Consider the following 17,668-nt stretch of genomic DNA (forward strand, 5'->3'; position numbering starts at 1 on the left):
TGTTCCTTCTCTGGACCACTTTTGTTAAACGCTGCAGACTAGACAGATGGCTATCACACTCGACCCATGTCAAACTTGCCAGAATCTATAGATTTGAGTCTGACATCAACTCTGAGGACAAAATCTCCTCATGCTGCCTTAATTTGACCCATCCACTAACAGGTGCAGAGGTGGAAAATATAATCTCTGTGTTATCTTTCTGACCAGAAATGTTCTTCTATGTTCTCTTAGTTTTAGTTTCAGACATTGGTGGTGTTCAATTCAGATTTGAGCTGTTTCAACCTGGTAGAAGTTCATCTTGGACTAGCTGTTAGCTTTAGCCTTTAGAACCAACTAACTTGGATTTATACTAAACAAAGACCCCAGGAAAAGCAGTCGCTACAAGTGAGGCCGTCGTCATCCGGCTCCATTTTTAAAATCCTGAACTATCCCTTTGAAGTGGAAGCAAAGCTTAAAGCTAAAAGCTGCTGCCGCATCAAATGTAAGAAGTAAAAGAACTACACTACAAGAGATTAAGCAACAAATCCACTGCTTCTGTGGTGCTGTAAAGCTACATAAGTTATTATAGCCCAGTGTGACTGCCCTTTGTATATAAAGTCATTAGAACCTCATCAGTTCTGCTTGCACTGAAGCACCTCTAAATGATGCGGAACGGTGGACCCGACCCACCTTAGGTGCACGGCAGCTGGGAGAAATTGTGGGTGTGATTATGTATGTGTGTGAGGTCACACTAAGGCCCTGAAATAGCACTTCATTAGTCATTCACGGTGTCAGGCACAGTGGACCTCTGCACCCATGCCAGCGGGCTCCACAAACACGTGCCCATGAGGGGGACGCTCCATTTGGATCCCACCATCACCCGAGAGCCTCAAGGGCTTTCAGTCCACTAACGTCTTTGACCCAGTAAGGCGAGGGGCAAGCAACAAGATGGGCCCACCACCTGAGGTAGAGCAGAACGTTCCGTTCTGTTTTTAGCCAATGACCGCAGAGAAGGGTATCTTTTTTTTTTTTTTTTTTTTTTCCAAAACGGACTTTTGGATTCAGTGAGATTTTGCAGTTTTTTGACTCTACTTTCTTAAATCAAACATCGCCCTGGATATAGTTCATTTGAAACAGTCAACCCTTTTTTTTTTTCTTGCAACTTTTTTTCCAATTATCCGTCTCTCAAATTTATTTCTTTTCAAGTTTTATTTCTGTTGGTTTCATTGCTTTGCAAGACTCTGGCCTCTCAGTGACACAGGGCTACAATTTCCCTTCCTACAGCTTTAGGACTGAGCTTACAGTAGCACTTACAGTATTACTTTTACAGTAGGTGCAATTTCAGAGGTATAGCCACTGGACCAGAGCAGTACATCTGCCCCCACCCTCCCCTAGCCAGCAGGCCCTCATTAGGAGCCTTGTAAAGGGCTTGTACCTGCCGGGCTTGGGCCTCTTCACCACTACACACCCGCAGGCTTCAGGTGCGTAAGGTGGCTGCACTCCACCAGAGGGGACAGCTTGGGCTCATTTAAGTCGATGGATTGCTGCAGCAGCCCCCTGTAAACTACAGAGCTGTGCAAGGGCAGAAAGAGGGAGTGAGTGCGGGGCGTGCAGGGGAGGGGTTGGGGAGGGGTGGGGGGCAAGGATTATGACCCCGTAAAGATGAAAGATGTGGGCAATGAGCAATCAAAGAGGAAGTGTGTCAGTGCTGATGTGGCGGGGAACTGGTAGAGGTCCCAGGTCCTTCAGTCTGAGCCCCCCGTCCGTGTGTATCACAGCAGGACATTAACGGCCACAGTCGACCCCATCGGGCCTGGCTAAAGCCACTGCGAGATGCAGCTTAATTGGTGTTTAAATTGCACTTTGTCTTGGGCCGGCAACAGTGTGGGATAGTTATTGCTCACACATTGAACCTAAGCAAGCATCCGATTCCTTCAGTCATAAAGTTAATCTGATCTCATGATAAATGTTGAAGGAAAACCCCAGGGTGCCATTTAGGCTGTTGATTTACACTCTGCTCCAATTACCAGCATGGCTGAAAAACAGCAGCCAACTGTAATTGTGGTAGAGTGTATGTATGGAGTCAGTCAACCTAGTTATATGCGGAACACTAAACTCACTTAACCTTGTTATCTCGCAGCGCAGCTCCGGCCATGTAAGAGGAAATTAAATTAGCGCGGGAAGCTTTTAATGGAAAAACACTCAAAAAACAGCTTTACATTACTTTGATTAGACGGCTAAAACAAAGAAGCATGTGTTCTGAATGAAGGTGGGAGAAAAAAAGGGCCAACTATGCAAAGCGAGGCTGGCAAGAGAAACGAGACAGAAGATCATAAGAGTGATTTGCAAAAGTACTAATGCCATGGAAATGATTTTGTTTTTGTTGTAGTGCAACCAACACGACTTCGATCTTCTCTGTTGAGATTTTATGTGATAGACCGATACAAAGTTAGACATAATTAAGTGGAAAGAGGTCTCATTTATTTATTTATTTTACAAAACTCTTGATAGACTGATGTGAAAGTTGATTTAGACCCTTTCAGATACTTCTCTATAAAATCAGGTCCACCCGACGTAAACCAGAGCATAACTTTAAAGCAAGAAGACATAATGCTTTTTATCGGAGACCACTAATTTCTAAGTCATATGTTTACAGTTGGATGTAGTTCTGGACTTTGACTGGACCATTCTAACACATGAGTATGCTTTGATCTTACCTGTTGCATTGCAGCTCCGGTTGTCATTGTAATGCTGGAATATATGAACTTTCACCTTATGCTCAAATGTTTTGAAACCACTTACAGGTTTCCTACTGGACTGTCCCATGTTGTACTCTGTTGCATCAGCTTTTCGTTCAAGATACAGTATGTTTGAGCTTCCCCACAACCCTGCGAGAAAAAGCCACTACAGAAGATGGATAGATAATTGGATGGAATTACAAACTAAATTTGACTCCATTGTATCATCACTAGGAATGAACTGGAATTGAATTTGGCCACATGATTAGACTGATTTTATTATTTCTGCGTATAATTTGGATCTATTTGTCTTGTAAAGTGCATTTAGATAACATTTGCTGTGAACCGTCTATATTACTAGATAAACTGAATGTTCTCTGAGGAATTTCTCATTCACCGTTTACTGTGATCAAGCCGTATTCAGACGGGTCTCACTATTTACAAGCTGACATTTGAAAGCAATCGGTTGTTTCGGTTGCATTTTGTTTAGGGGTGTCAGATTAAAGGGAACTAAATGCAAATGCTTTTCAAATTTGTTATTAGTAAAAACAACTTTAAAGTCCTTTTCTCTCCACTTCAAAATGATGAGCTACTTTATGCCTGTCTACCATGTTAAATCCCAACAGTATTTAATGTCTGTGGTTGTAATGTAACATTACAACTCTGGCATATGTGGAAAGGTTGTTCAAATAATTTCACCAGACAATGTAAATAGAAACTTGGACTTGGAACCATCAGGTGCGACTTTGAAAGTAGAAGTTGACCCACCACTTGTACATCCGAGGGCACTCTGGACAGAAAGTCCAGTAGCTCGTTGTTGTCAATGGTGTAAGGGTCCCGCAGTTTCTTTGTGAACTTGTTAACCCCTGTAGCAGGAAGATAAGTAAACAGACAGACAGACAAATAATAAAATATGCTATAAAATATTCAGCAATACTAAACTTTCAATTCTTCAGTATATTTTTTTCCCCAAAAAATAAATAAATGAAAATAGGCGAGCAAATGAGCTTTTCTATTTATTTGCTTTTATATAGTACCTCTGAAACGTTTACATGCCCTTATTTGAATATAATAATAGTAATTTCCAACATTAATTATCTCAAAACTGGGCAAGACGCTCAGCCCCAGGTTATCTACGGATATGTGTACAGGTGCATTAAAAAGAGAGAATGTACGTCTGAAGCAGTCATTATGCCTGGAAAAGTGCGATATAACCACAGTCCATTTACCACAAATTTGTTTTCACTGCAGCTGCGCAGGATACAAGTTACATCAGATATGGAAAAAAAGTTTATAAATACTATATCAAAGTTGTTGTTTTTTTTCCCACAAAACTCAAAAATCAGAAAACTCTGGCATTTGAGTGCAGCTTAATTAAAGTTGATTCACATAACTAGCATTAGCTCACCCCAGGCCAGAACGATGAACCGTAGTGGAATGAAGTAGACGATGATTGTGGCCACGACGAGAGCTACAATCGCTAACCAGCTTAAGAAAGGCACAGTCCAGTTAAATGTGCTGCAAAAGAAGAACGAGAGATTCAAATTAGGAAACGTTGTAAAAGCTCATTTAACTGAGCATGCTCAGAAATGTCACTATCAGGAAGTAGGAAACGCACTAACGATTATAAAGATAAGTTACATATCAGTCGTGTGGCGCTTTGTAAACAATATAAACTTTTGAGAGTCATAGTTCGCTTTCTGCCGAAAAACAAATGATTCCACTTTACTTTTTATAAATATGAGAAATAGGTAAATCAACAGTTCTGTGTTGGCATGCACATGAAGTGATGTGTATACATGAAGGTCGTGCAGGTCTACATGCGGTTCAGGAATGGAGCTAAAATAAGTTGGCCTGGCACGAGAAGGCAGAGGGGCCTGGCAACGTGGAAAAAGAACCAGGACATGTGGAGCGAAGCAAAGGGAAGTGGGCCCGGTGCCGAGGAGCGGGCTTTCGACTCACTTCTTTATCCTCTCGCCGTAGGAGGCCACTTCATCCAGTGCATTCTGCACGCTGATGCACACGTCCTGAATGGCATAAAGCTTGTTCATGAAGCCCTTTCTCTCCGAGTCCTGCAAGAGGACAGATAGAGATGTAGGCAAGCACAGAAGAAAGCGAGGATGAAGGAGGGGGAATGTGCAGATGGACAGAATAGAGACAGGAGAGGAGGAAGAAGGGAGAGAAGACAGAGGCTGGGCACAGGCATCTCCCTGAGAACAATGCACTTTAAACAGCTTTGATTTGGAGTTGGGAGCCAAATCACCGGATATCCTGCCTGAAGTGACGGAGCGCTTTCATTCCAGGCTGTAATAGAGATATAAAGTTGGCAGAACAAATCAAAATGTTTCCCTCCTTACAAATACTCGCAGGAAAAATTTGAATATGTGAATAAAGAGGCAGAATTAAACTGAAAGCCAAATGGATACATCAGTCTTTGGTCTCCCCCCCCCTCTCTTTCTCTCTCTTTCTGGTCCTGCCAAGGCAGCTAGGACAACCAGGCAGAGTCCTCTTTTGTTCTACTGGCTGGCACGCTGCGGTGATGTCACCAGCTGTGACATCATTATCATCCTTATTAACGCAGTCAACCATCATGAAAGGCTCCTCCTATTGTGAACTTTGAATATTGCTGGAGCCAGGAAAGGAAAACGTCGTCAGCCTGTTTCATGTAAATCCTGCCCGTCAAACTGAGACAAAGTAAAGGATTGCAGAAGTCATGCAACAGTCAACAAGCCGCCTGCTGAGTGACAGGCAGGCAGGCAGGGACAGGACAGATCTGGACACAATGAGGTGACCCAAAGCCAGTGGCTGAGGGAGGACATCAAGACGCAGACTCCCTGATGCTGGGTGTGCTTGGTGGGCATGCTGGGAAATCTAAATTTAACACAACTGCCTGTAAAGAAGGTTTAAAAATGTAATTTAAAGGACATCTACATGGGATACAGTGCACAAATTCCATGAAAAGGACTTCAATGCCATGCAGAAATCGTTATTCCCCTCGAGCCTTTTCGCATTTTTCTCAGGTTTCGACCACAAACCTCAACACGTCTTTTTGGGGATTTTATGTGACAGACCAAAACAAGGGAGCGCATAGCTGTCAAGTGGAAGAAGAATGATGCGTGGTTTTCATATTCTTTGACAAATCTTAAATGTGTGGTGTGATTATGCATTTAACCCATTCAAATTGGATAGGCCTAAAGTAAATCCAGTTGCCATCACAACATCCTCAGTTTGTAGTCACCCTCGTCTCAGTATAACACAACTTCTCAGTTGAGACCTCAGAGGTTTGTTATAGGGCTACGGACAAAGTCATGGAGAAGTTTAAAACAGGTCAAGTTGTAAAGCAACCTCAAAACTCCAAACTACTCAAAGCACAGCTTAATCAACCCATGACGCAAAAACTCAAAGAGATAAAAAGTAAACCTATCAAAGCAGACCTGAATGTGAAGGCTGCTCAAGAAGAGCATTAATTGGAGATGGGGCAAGAATGATGTAGCCATGGTAACGCTGGAGGAGCTGAACCTGACTCTGTCCATCATCCTTAACATGCCATCCCGGGTTAGCACAATGTGGTGACGGCATCATGCTGTGGAGGATGCTTTCCTTCAGCAGGAACATTGAAGTTGGTCAGATTTGAGGGGAGGAGATAATTACAGGACAATCATGGAAAAAGCTGTAAAACACTTCAGACTGTAATGGAGGTTCATCTCCCACCAGGTTAAAAAAAACAACAACAACAACAACAGAAAAACCTCATACAACCACACTTGGAATGGGATGGTTTTATTCAAGGTATGTTAAATTTTGCTCTTCTTTATATTGGACCAACCAAAGCTGGTAGAAACAAACACCAAAACTGTTTCTTTGTATTGTTACTGTGGGGAAATTGGTTACCCAAAGGGGCCTGAATGCAAAGACAAACACACAAATTATACCAAAAATGTTTAAAATCAGGCATCATCAGCCTTCCACTTCATTACTTGTTTTGGTCTATCACACACAATTCCAATCAAATAAATTGACGTTTATGTTTATAAAGTGACAAACACAGATCTCCAAAGGAAATTTGTGCTTGCAAAGCACTGTGGGATCGAGCCGTCCATCCATCCATCCATCCATCCATCCATCCATCCATCCATCCATCCATCCATCCATCCATCCAGGAACATTTAGCCCCTCCACTAAGTCTGCCCTGAATTCCCCTTCAAGTGGAGGACTTGATAAACCTCTAAAGAGAAAAAAGTAGGTCTAAGGCCACATTTGTTTTTATTAGAAAAAAAACAAAGCTGCTTTATTGAGGAAGATGGATTCAGTCTGGTAGATTAGAAAAGTAAAGCTATGAGTAATTCCTGTCTTAATACCCACAAAAGACAGCAAAGCAGTCAAAGCCATGAAACTTCAAGACCTCAGAGGCCTTCACCACATTTGGGTCTTTGAGTCCAGCCACCTTACCACAAGCCTCCCATTGAGACCCAATCTTCCTCCACCTCCCCCCAGAAACCCAACTTCTTTCTTTTTTGCTCTGCGTCCAGGATCAGATAATGTGAAAAATGAACCATGGAGCAGCCAGGGAGACCACATGGCCTCCCCAACAAAACCACACAAGACAAATAGATATAATTAGACAACCTCTCTGGGTTATTTTTCTTCGAAAATATTTTACAAGACTCCCTTATATTTTCCCCCTCCCGCTCTCCTTATTCTCATGGTCCTTTCTTTCAGGTCCATCTGTTTTTCATTCTGCGCTCAAACAAATCTCAGGACGAAGTGTCTATTGTACTGGGTTTGGTTAGGTCGGGCCACGTTGGGCTGGGTCAGGACACATCGTTTTCGAGCCCCAACTTGGGAGAGAGTGTTTTAGGGCCATGGGAGTGGTGTGAGAGAGCGGGTGGGGGTGGGGGTGGGGGCGATAGGTCAGAGGTCCTCGGCGTATAAACCATTGCCACATGCCCTTCGGACTGCGGTCTGAATCCTATTTCCTGTCTTCAAACACGGTTCGAAGAGGCGGGAGGTAGCAATAACACTGAGGGCCGTGGAGAACCTTGTTTTCCCAGCTTCCCTGCACACTGCGCACATATGGAGCCAGGCAACCTGTTCTTATAATGGAACCTAATATGCACACAAACACACACACACCCTACAGCTATGAGATAAGGTTGATCTGGACACCTGGTCGCGCTCTGTGACTAGAAATAGCACTACATCCCCAACACACACCAATAAATCCCTTCACTTTCAACAGTTGAGGCCTCTTCTTCCACGGAGCAAGCTTAAAAATAGTGCAATGCGATGATTCATAGAACATGTGCACAGACAGGAAAGACGAAAGACAGTTTCAGTTTAGCTTGTCTTTATGAAAAAAAAAAAGAGGGAAAATGTCAAATGTAAACTCAAAACTGTTAAGTTTTGTAAGCCTCGTGTTCACACATCTTCTGCAGCAGATCCACCACAAGCGTGTTGCATTTCGTTATGCGTTCAGCGGCTTTGGAGAAGCATTTGTGTCCTGGCGTTAACCACGAGCTCACGTTATGATTTTCCAATTTTGACTGATTTCTGATCTCAAGAGGAACACCAATTTGTCTATGGGGATCCTGGGCCTGTATTCTTAATGCTTAACTGAACCTTCATACCCTTTTCAAAGGATTTTATTTGGAGAACAAAAAAACTGATTGTCACAGTTACTGTCTGTTGCCTTGTTGTGGTTCTGTTGGTTAAAATGGAGTCATTCCTTTCCCCTGTTGCCACATGCTTGCCCAGGAGCGAGGGACTGACAACACTACTGATTGTGCTTTCTTAGATGGATAACCTATTATTCATTATTATCATGTGATCAAGCAACATTGACAGTACTGCATTACAGAGGTGCCCCAATCCAATCCTTAAGAGTTACTATCCTGCAAGAATTAGACGCATCCCGCTCTAACACACCTGAATCAAATGAATGGCTCGTTACCAGGCGAATCACATGCTACTGAGCAAATCAAGCAATTTGATTCAATAGTGTCTGGAGCAGGGATTCATTTCAAATCTGATAGAATATGACTTTGAATTACATTGTATTAGAATGCATTGTGTTGATTCAACCTGAATGTGGAGTCATTTGAGTTTCATATATCTGTTTATGTATGATAAAAGCTTGTAAAAGCACTTGAGAAGATGGTTAATTTAGCGCATTATAAGGAAACTGAACTCAATTGATGTTTTTAAAATGGCTTCCAATGCAGGCGTCAGAGTTAGAAAAAGAAAAATGCTCATTCTGATGGAAAATGCTGCATCGTACGTCGTGCATTCGATCAGTCTGATGGGGCACGTCACACCAACTCTCAGCATTAATGTTCCAATTGTTCATGAGTAATTAATCAACTGTAAGGGATAACAAATAAAAAGTGCTTTCACATCTTTTGTATACAGGGCGTTCAAATTAGCTTTGCATGTAGAAAGTGTACTGACATTCAGAAACCTCTGCAACAACCCTGGAAAAGATTTAAATGTTGTCTTTTTTTTTTTTTTCCCAGCAGTGAGATTTGGTGATTTTTTTTTTTCATCTTTCCTACAATCCCACTAACTGTGTGCTGTGGCAAGATAAACTTGGCTCCTCATCCAACCATTTTATAACCCATTTCTAAGGGGCAAACAGGCTGTGATGTGAGCTCAAGCTAAAGTCAGCAGAGCATCACGTTATTAGATAAAAACTGCATTAAGACAGCGTGCGAATGTGAACGAAAAATGTGTTCGTACAGGGAAGAAAGTCTTTGACATCAATTAACTCTCATCAGGCTGGTAAGCAGAAATATTCTGTGAGCTGATGTCCTCTTGTTGGGGGAGAGTTGCACGTTTTAATTGCACGCGTGGCATTTAGAGACAATAAATGCATCTTTTGCGGTTATGTCGAAAGTTTGCGTCATTGTTTGGACGCGTGGCATGTGATGTGAAATCCCTGCCGAGCGCTCCCTGGCAAAGCAGTTAGAAAGCTCATTAAAGCGATTCGAGTTGTTTGCTCGTGTTGGGGAGAAATTACCCTCAGTGATACCAAAGCGAGCCCAGGGACACACACACACACACACGCACACACCCCCACACACACACACTCTCACACACCTACAAAGAAACAGGCAATTCAAGCTAACCACATTGCACTGGATGGTAAATTGTGGTAAACAATGTGGTAAACTCCTTGAAACACTTGATGAAATATTTAACAAAAGAAAGATGCACAGTGCCCCAGAGTGCTTGAATCCTTGTTTTCCCCTCCGCCCCCTTGCAGAGAGATGCCCCCATGGCAAAGCACATTTGTATGCAAAAGTATGAAGTGAACAGTTGCAAACTTTGCAAAGACAGTTTGTTCCACGTTGACCCAAGGCCTAGAGCAAAACAAGAGAGAGGTCAGAGAGAACTCAGTCTAATAGTATAGACTCAAATATCTGTCCTAGATCCACTGGGGGGGAAAGAAGAGAGTCAGTTGAGGCCATTTTAACCTCCCGATCACACGCTTCCCCCTGCTGGGTTCTGCCATAAAAATGATAAACCCAACAGTTATAAAGTAGCGACATTGCACCCCATCACACCAGGAAATGAGTCTGAACCACAAGTGACTGCTGCTCACTGCCGCTGTGCTAAAATTGCACCTGTTTTTCTTTGTTTTGCATCGCTCAGTCTGGCAACACAGTAAAAATTGAAATGTCATATAAAATGTGACAGCATGCTAATATGTGGCTCCCAGAGGGCATCTGAAAGCGCTGTTGTTGATTTTGTAACTGCAGAGAGAGTCGGTATTCCTCTCATTTCCACCCCAGGAGGAGGGAGGAGAAAAGAAAAACAATTGGAAAAGCAAGGAATACTACAGGGGTGACACAAATTAAATTTCCAAAATCTGTACAAGAACTCGAGACAAAACAAAATTAAGCAGCGGATATCACCGCTGTACCACAAATGTCAACTACAATGTTCTCGTACTTCTACGGGGGGGGGGGGGGGGGGGAGACATTATAACATCCTAAAAACATATTTGTTCCACATGTAAGTAACATAGTGATGGTAACAACATATTATATTTAATTAGTGAAATCCAGGATTGTTGGTAATAAACAATTGTTTAACAGAAGCTTTTTGACTTGCCCGTACTTTGCCACACAGCTGAGATAAAAAATACACAATTGAACAAGGCTCCTAAACTCCAGTTGAACTCTAAGTAATGCAAGTGATTCAAATTTATCGGGACATAAAACAGCATAACAAATATTCTATTCAAGTCAGCGTCCCAAAATATATGTTCTCTTCAAACACTGTTGTACACTGATTTTCCTTCTTTTTTTTTTTTTTTTTTTCCCCATTTTTGAGACTGTCAGATTTTTTCTTCCTGATTGATCCAATTACATGTTAATGTGTCACTTAAATGCTATTAAAATTTAAGATGAAGTAAAATAAAATAAATAAATATACGCCTTAGTTTTTGTAAGTGAATCTGTGCAGCTAGAAGTTCAGGACATAAGAAGGTCTTAACAGTTGAATATTTAATCTGAACAACATTTTAGGTATTTTTGGTAACAAATCTACTCTGACACAAGAGAAACCAAGGTATAAAAATCCCTCCCTCTCCCCTGCCCAAAACTATTTAAAACAAATAATCTACTTTCTAAAAAAAAGTGCATCCTTGCATGTTTAGTTTTTTTTTCATTTTAGATTTTTAGGCAAAGTCTTACTTTTTATGAGTGAAATACTTTGGCTGCAAATGAAATGCAGCATAGAGTGCTTTTTATCTTTTATGGCAACCATTTAAATAGTCTGAATGGTTTCAGCAATAGTTTTTCACTGGCAAATATTCCAAGCATCGCAAACTTAGCAAAGAAGCGGGGAACTACAGATTTTATAACTTTTGGAGTTTAATAATGGCTTTTAGAGGTATCATTTAAAAAAAAAAAAACACAGGAAATTGCCCTTAAAGAGCATCTCTCTTTTACCAGGAAATGACAACATGGACTCGGAGTCTGTGTCAAAAAGCCTCAGATAAAACCAGGCAACTTGGCACCTTGCCAGTGCCACATGAAGGAAGCAGATGTTCCAAGTTTGTTTAATAGATAATTTATCCCATACATCTATTTCCCTCCCTCGCTCTTTGTCAAAACACATATCCGCTTAACTGAAGCATTGAGATGCACAGCATGTCTTCTCACACACAGAAATACCACAATGACCCTATTTCTGCCCCTTGTGCTGCACCAAACACCAGAAGACTAAATAAATGACCATCAGGTTAAGATGCTTCTTGTGTTCCTTTTCTGTTTTTATATATATATATATATATATATATGTATATATATATATATATATATATATATATATATATATATGTGTGTGTGTGTGTGTGTGTGTGTGTGCGTGCTAAAGGTTTCTCCCATAAAGCCAAAGTCAAACTCTAGTTAAGACTGTCAGCTGAAGGTGGGCCAGACACACACAATGCTCCACAGTGCTAATTAGTCTCTTCACCGAGTCAGGTCCCACAGCGAGGATAAATATACACATATGTAAAAATAATAATGCATAAAAAAGAAAGGATGGAGGAGAAGTGGGTTTAAAAGGAAAAGTCAGCGATGACGCCGACTTATTTTCAGTTTGACCTCTGCCTCATACCCTAAAGAGAGAAGTTTCTAGCTAGCGTTATGACTGCACGTGTCGTTAATGTGTCTGGTTGGCAGGAGGTTGCTCGCCACTGATCATCTTTACCCATCTCCCCGTGGAGCCTCTCATCACCTCCGCCACGCCAGCTCCTCTATCAGGCTCAAGGTCAGGCTCACACACACACACACACACACACACACACACAAACGATCTCCTGATCAGCCCTTACCACACTACCCCTTCTGCTGCACGCTGCCCGACCCACACACCCACCCCGCCTCACCTCTGTTCCCTTGCTCCTGCACTCTCCTTCCCCCGTCCTTCCCAGGATCCGGCGTGGCAGGGTGTGATGAATGGGACATTATTACTCTTGTCCGCTGCTGGCCTGATTTTAGCTCATCCACTTCTGTCTCGTCAGACTGTCTGTGTCTCCATGTCTGGCCTTAAAACATATGTTACTGCCTGACCTACCTCGAATCTATTTCAGTCACTTCCACAGTGAGAGTAGGTGCGACCTTTAGCAGGTTAAGAAAAGGCGCTTGCAAAAATATTTTTCACCACAAACGAAGCATATTCATCTTTTAAGGAATTAAACGGGGTTAAGTAAAATGTGATTTATCTCTCCGCTCTCCAAAGGCGACAAACTTTGGCATACCTTTTATTGGATATGCACCCTCTGAGATACGAATGCAAGTAGAGGCAGATGTAAAAAAAAAAAAAAAAAAAAAATCCACAGTCTGAAAACTTTGTTTTAGAAAGAAAAGAAAAAAAAAACAATAAGAATGAGAGTGCACAGCCACAAAGTGAGGGGATCACTTCTTCAAAAAGTAAATAAAATATGCATCCTCTCTGTGCTCATTACAGATTTATGACTCTTGTTAAAAGAAAAGGTGGCGGCTGCCTTCTTGCATGTCTGACTTTCAAAAATCAGACGACACCGCTGTCAAGTGTTGTGCTCCACATTCTGTCCAATGAGAGGCCGGGAGGGCTGAGTGTGTGCCATCTTCAGCATCCTGTGCAGCGAGAGGCGCGCAGAGACTTACTTTTCGGGCGGATGGGAGCACGGCAAAAAAAAAAAACTCCTCACCTACCGTACGGGGAGCGTGCCGCGCAATCCTTTGATGCATACTTCATCAATGGAAAAGTTCAGCTGGTTCAGCCACTTTTCTGCGTGTGTGATTAAGAACGGCAACACTTGGGGGAGTAGACGTTCTTGCGTCAGGCATAATGAGCTTTGGGATTTGCAGGGATGACACGAAGTAGTTTTGCTGTTCATAAAACAACTTTAACCCAAAAAATGAAAAAATAATAAAAAAACGCACCCACAACCTCGTTGAAGTCCCCCCACCAACACGCGCACACACGCGCACACACACACACACACACACACACACACACACACACACACACACACACACACACACACACACACACACATATAGCGCCTTGCAAAAGTATTCACAACGCTTGGACTTTTATTAGCTTTGTCACTTTGTTTGAGATTTTAAATCACAGGCTAGCACATGGTTTAATTTTGAAGCGAAAACAAAGTAGCTTTGTGGTTTTATTCTGTTTTTATGAAGACAATCTTAAAAGCATGAAAAAAGTAAATTCAGCTCTTTTTTGCAGTGGTTAAGTATTGCTAAATCGCTGCCTTCAGACGAAATTAAAATATGTGCAGTTTTCCACAGGCCATGTAGGAGACACAGCAAACGTGTGTGAGACATGCTCTGGACAGATGAAACCAAATTGGATTTGTTTGACTGACATGCAAAATTTCATGTTGGGAAACTTAACACTGAACAAACATTCCTCGTGGCGAAACAACCTGGTGGTGGCAGAATTATGCTGTGGGGGAAAATTTTTTAGATGTGGCAAACTTGAGACAAAGGTGAAGACATTTCAGCAGAACAATGACTCTAAACATATAGCCACAGACAACATAAATGCTTCAGATCATATCATGGGCTTAAACGTTTGAGTCAAAGTCTAGAACTAAGTCCAAATGAGAAATCGAAGCCAGGGCTTAAAATGTATGTGCAAAGTCAGTTCCAATCTGTCTGAGCTTGGAGTTATTTGGGGTAGAAGAATGGGCAGAAGCCCATGTGCAAAACTGTTGGGAGACATAACCCAAAAGACGTTTAGACTGTGATGTCATTTGAGCAAAGGGAAGACAGTTTCACTGCAAGTAAATTAAAGTTTTTGCAAACTTGGTCTCATGTTACAAGAGCAGCTTCTTCTGTGTTTGCAGCACGACCTGTGATGCTTGTGGCAAACTGCACCTGCATTTATTATGGCTGCCGTTCAACAAACCAGCTACTTGGATAAAGTTTATTTAGGGGTGTCAGTGTACTTCTTTGACTCTTATTTATAAAAACAAAAAATGAAAACCATGTATAGCTTTCCTTCAACTTTAACATAACGTGCGTTGGTCCCTCAAATAAAACCCCCAAATAAAATACGGTAATATCTGAGGGCACAACTGAAAAATATCTGAATGAATGTAAATGAATGTTTTTACAAGGAACTCGGGGAAGTATTTCAGTTTGGTTATATGAATATTGTTTTAAGTTGCTTTATGTTTAATGCCTTAACTGCTATTCTTAGTGGAAATCATGTTATCCTTTTAACCACAAAAACTATTGGTAAATGAAGCACTCAAAAACTACTATTATATCAAAAAGACCACGTCACCTTCAATCAGCTGAACTCAGGAAACACAGTCAAACCTCCGTCGACAGCTATTCCCCTACGTTAGAGAAGATCAGCAGGGAAACACGGACATTACACAAAAAGACACGAGCCGCTTGTCATGCTGGAGCCGACTTATCTCCCCCATCACCTTAAAGAGCAGGCACAGGCATGGCCCCGGCAGTGGGCCGGTGGGCCAAAACGTGCAGTGTGAGGAATGTCAAACTGAGACACGGACAGAGGACAGGTGCTGACGAGGACGGCCAACAGAGGCCGCCGGACAGACGATGAGCTAAGTGGCAAACTGGAAGACAGCAACAACACACCAGCAGGAATCCGTGCCAGAGCCACACACACGGTAACTTACCACCATCACTCGTATCCACTCAAAGTGCCAGGAGGCCAATATATCCTCGAGGATATGGTTTTTATCATGGCTGTCCTCCCAGGGGCCTTGTTTAGGGTCCTTGTGGATAGATTAGAGTGAAATTTTCTCTTTATAAGCCAAAGTAAATAAAATGTAATCTGTAGACACTGTGGATTTTGGGTGCTACACACTGTTCTCACCAGGTCCGATGAGGACTTTGATCATTTAGAGGGACCAGCTTTAGCCTTAATTTCATTTTTTGATACTCACCTTTGTTTATATTTATATACAAGTTATACAATTTCATAAGTAAAAACTATACAGACTTGCATGGTGTATCTTTTATTGGGATGTTTTTTTTTTTTTTTTTTTTTTTTTTACATTTTGTCACATTACAACCAGAAAACTTAACAAATTTAATTGGAATTGATGTGACGAACCACCACACAGTAGAGAATAACAAACATTTTTGGAGATGAGTACACCTTCCACGCAGCTCTCATGTTGTAGGTAAGGTGTACTTCGGTGCTGTTCTGCCACACATAACGGTTTGTCTACAGAGCACAAATCTGAATTTTGGTCTCATCTGACCCGAACACTTTCGTCCATATTTTGCCATGTTCCCCACATGGATCGTGGCAAACTGCTTTCATTTGGCTTTGTTCCAGCAATAATTTTATTTCAGCCACTCTTCAACATAACGCCAGATTTGTCGGATCTCTGCAGCTGTTTATTTGTCGTCTTGCAGTTGTGCCATACCAATTTCATTTTCAAATTTCAGATTGATAGTGCTCTTTATGTGAGATGTCATAAAGTTGAAATGTTTTTGTTTTTTTGTTTATTGTAAAAAAAACTTCTCTTCGTCTCAGACCTGTCTGGTGTGTTCCTTGGTTTTGTGAAGCAGCTCGTTCACTAATGTACTCTAATGAACCTCTCAGACCTACTGAGATTAGATTACCCACCATTTGACGTTGTTTGCCAAGTAGTTACCTTCTGAAGACTGTTTGTTGCACTAGCTTTCGTTTAAGGATATTGGACTAAAGGGGTCTAAAGAGAAATTCATGGCACCATTTTATTTCTAACAAAACTGTTTATTTTTTCTTCTCTTTCACAATTTGTGGTGCATCAGTTGATCGTGGTGTGGTCGTAGTGTGACAAAAGTGTGGAAATCTTCATGGGAAATCAGTGCTTTTCAAAATGACTGTTTGTTTATTGGTAACTCAAAGACCGAGCCACAATCTCTACTCTTGTCGGAACAATGCTGATTGCAATTTAATCTATAATTATTCAGGGCAAATGAACAAAACAGGACAAAGTTGAAACAAAAACAATCAAAAAGTGCTGTGAGAACGGCAAAGTTCAGACTGAAGAAGCAATCACAGAAAGTCAAAGAGAAGGACAGACGTACATATCAGGGGAGAATACGGATAGTGAGAAATGATCCATCAGATGTATGCGTATGATAGAAAGAAGAAAAGCAAACATTTCAGTTTGTTTTGCATAGTGAGACAATACTCCTCTGTGTTCCTTAGACCCGATTTTTTTTTTTTGTTTCAAGTCCTCCCTCTATTAGCCAAACGTGATTAAAATGCAGTTCCTACTGGCGTCTCTGCTGAACAGCCGAAAAAGAGACAGCGAAATGGGAAGAAAAATGAAGCAGATAAGTCAGAAGCATCTTTTACAGCGTGATGCTTGTCATCCCTTGCCGGCGCCGTGAAGAAAACAACACAACTTTTTTTCCTCCCTCTTCCCTTCTTTCCCATTCTTTTCCAGCGGTTATACCTCCCAGGATACCTGAGGACAACCCCGCTGCATCACAGGCTCAATAGCCTCCCCAAAACAACATTTCAGTCACGTTTTTTTTTTGTTTTGTTTTGTTTTTTTTTTTATCCAATTGATATAATTCCCAGTGCTCTCCTTAGTCCAATTACATTAGCCATGTCCATGTCTCAGCAATCTGCAAAGCGCCGTGAGACTGGGACTGAGAAAGGAGATTTGGGGCTTAGGAAGGTGCTGCACAGCTGCTAAATATGGCTCTGCAACTTGTTCAGATTATACATATTTACCTTTACCTCAAACGGTTTGCCTTAAGTGCGAGTGTATTGACTGCTTAATGGTCCATAAAGAGACAGAAAATTAAATAGGCATGAGCTGAAAAAAAAAAAAACTGAGAAGTTAATATCAGCCTCACAACTTGGCTGTGGCTTCTGAAATCTGAGACGATCATCATTAGAGTACTGCATGCTTACGTGTATGCAAGCGCAGTAGTAATGTCTATTTC

General features: G+C 41.6%; 1 protein-coding gene across 1 annotated transcript in view; it reads right to left on the minus strand.

Moving 5' to 3' along the window:
• The window catches only part of LOC106926926 (multiple C2 and transmembrane domain-containing protein 1-like), a 148,093-nt gene that overhangs the window by 11,271 nt on the left and 119,154 nt on the right, over window positions 1–17,668 (minus strand). Inside the window, exons 18-20 of the mRNA XM_088008955.1 lie at window positions 4,680–4,789; window positions 4,126–4,235; window positions 3,486–3,583 (exon numbers count right to left, since the gene is read on the minus strand). Coding sequence (XP_087865081.1) covers window positions 3,486–3,583; window positions 4,126–4,235; window positions 4,680–4,789 — 318 coding nt within the window. The remainder of the gene's footprint in view (window positions 1–3,485; window positions 3,584–4,125; window positions 4,236–4,679; window positions 4,790–17,668) is intronic.

Source organism: Poecilia mexicana, unplaced genomic scaffold (genome assembly GCF_051168715.1).
Source record: "Poecilia mexicana isolate PSO_F unplaced genomic scaffold, ASM5116871v1 scaffold_9, whole genome shotgun sequence".
Classification (NCBI taxonomy): Eukaryota; Metazoa; Chordata; class Actinopteri; order Cyprinodontiformes; family Poeciliidae; genus Poecilia; species Poecilia mexicana.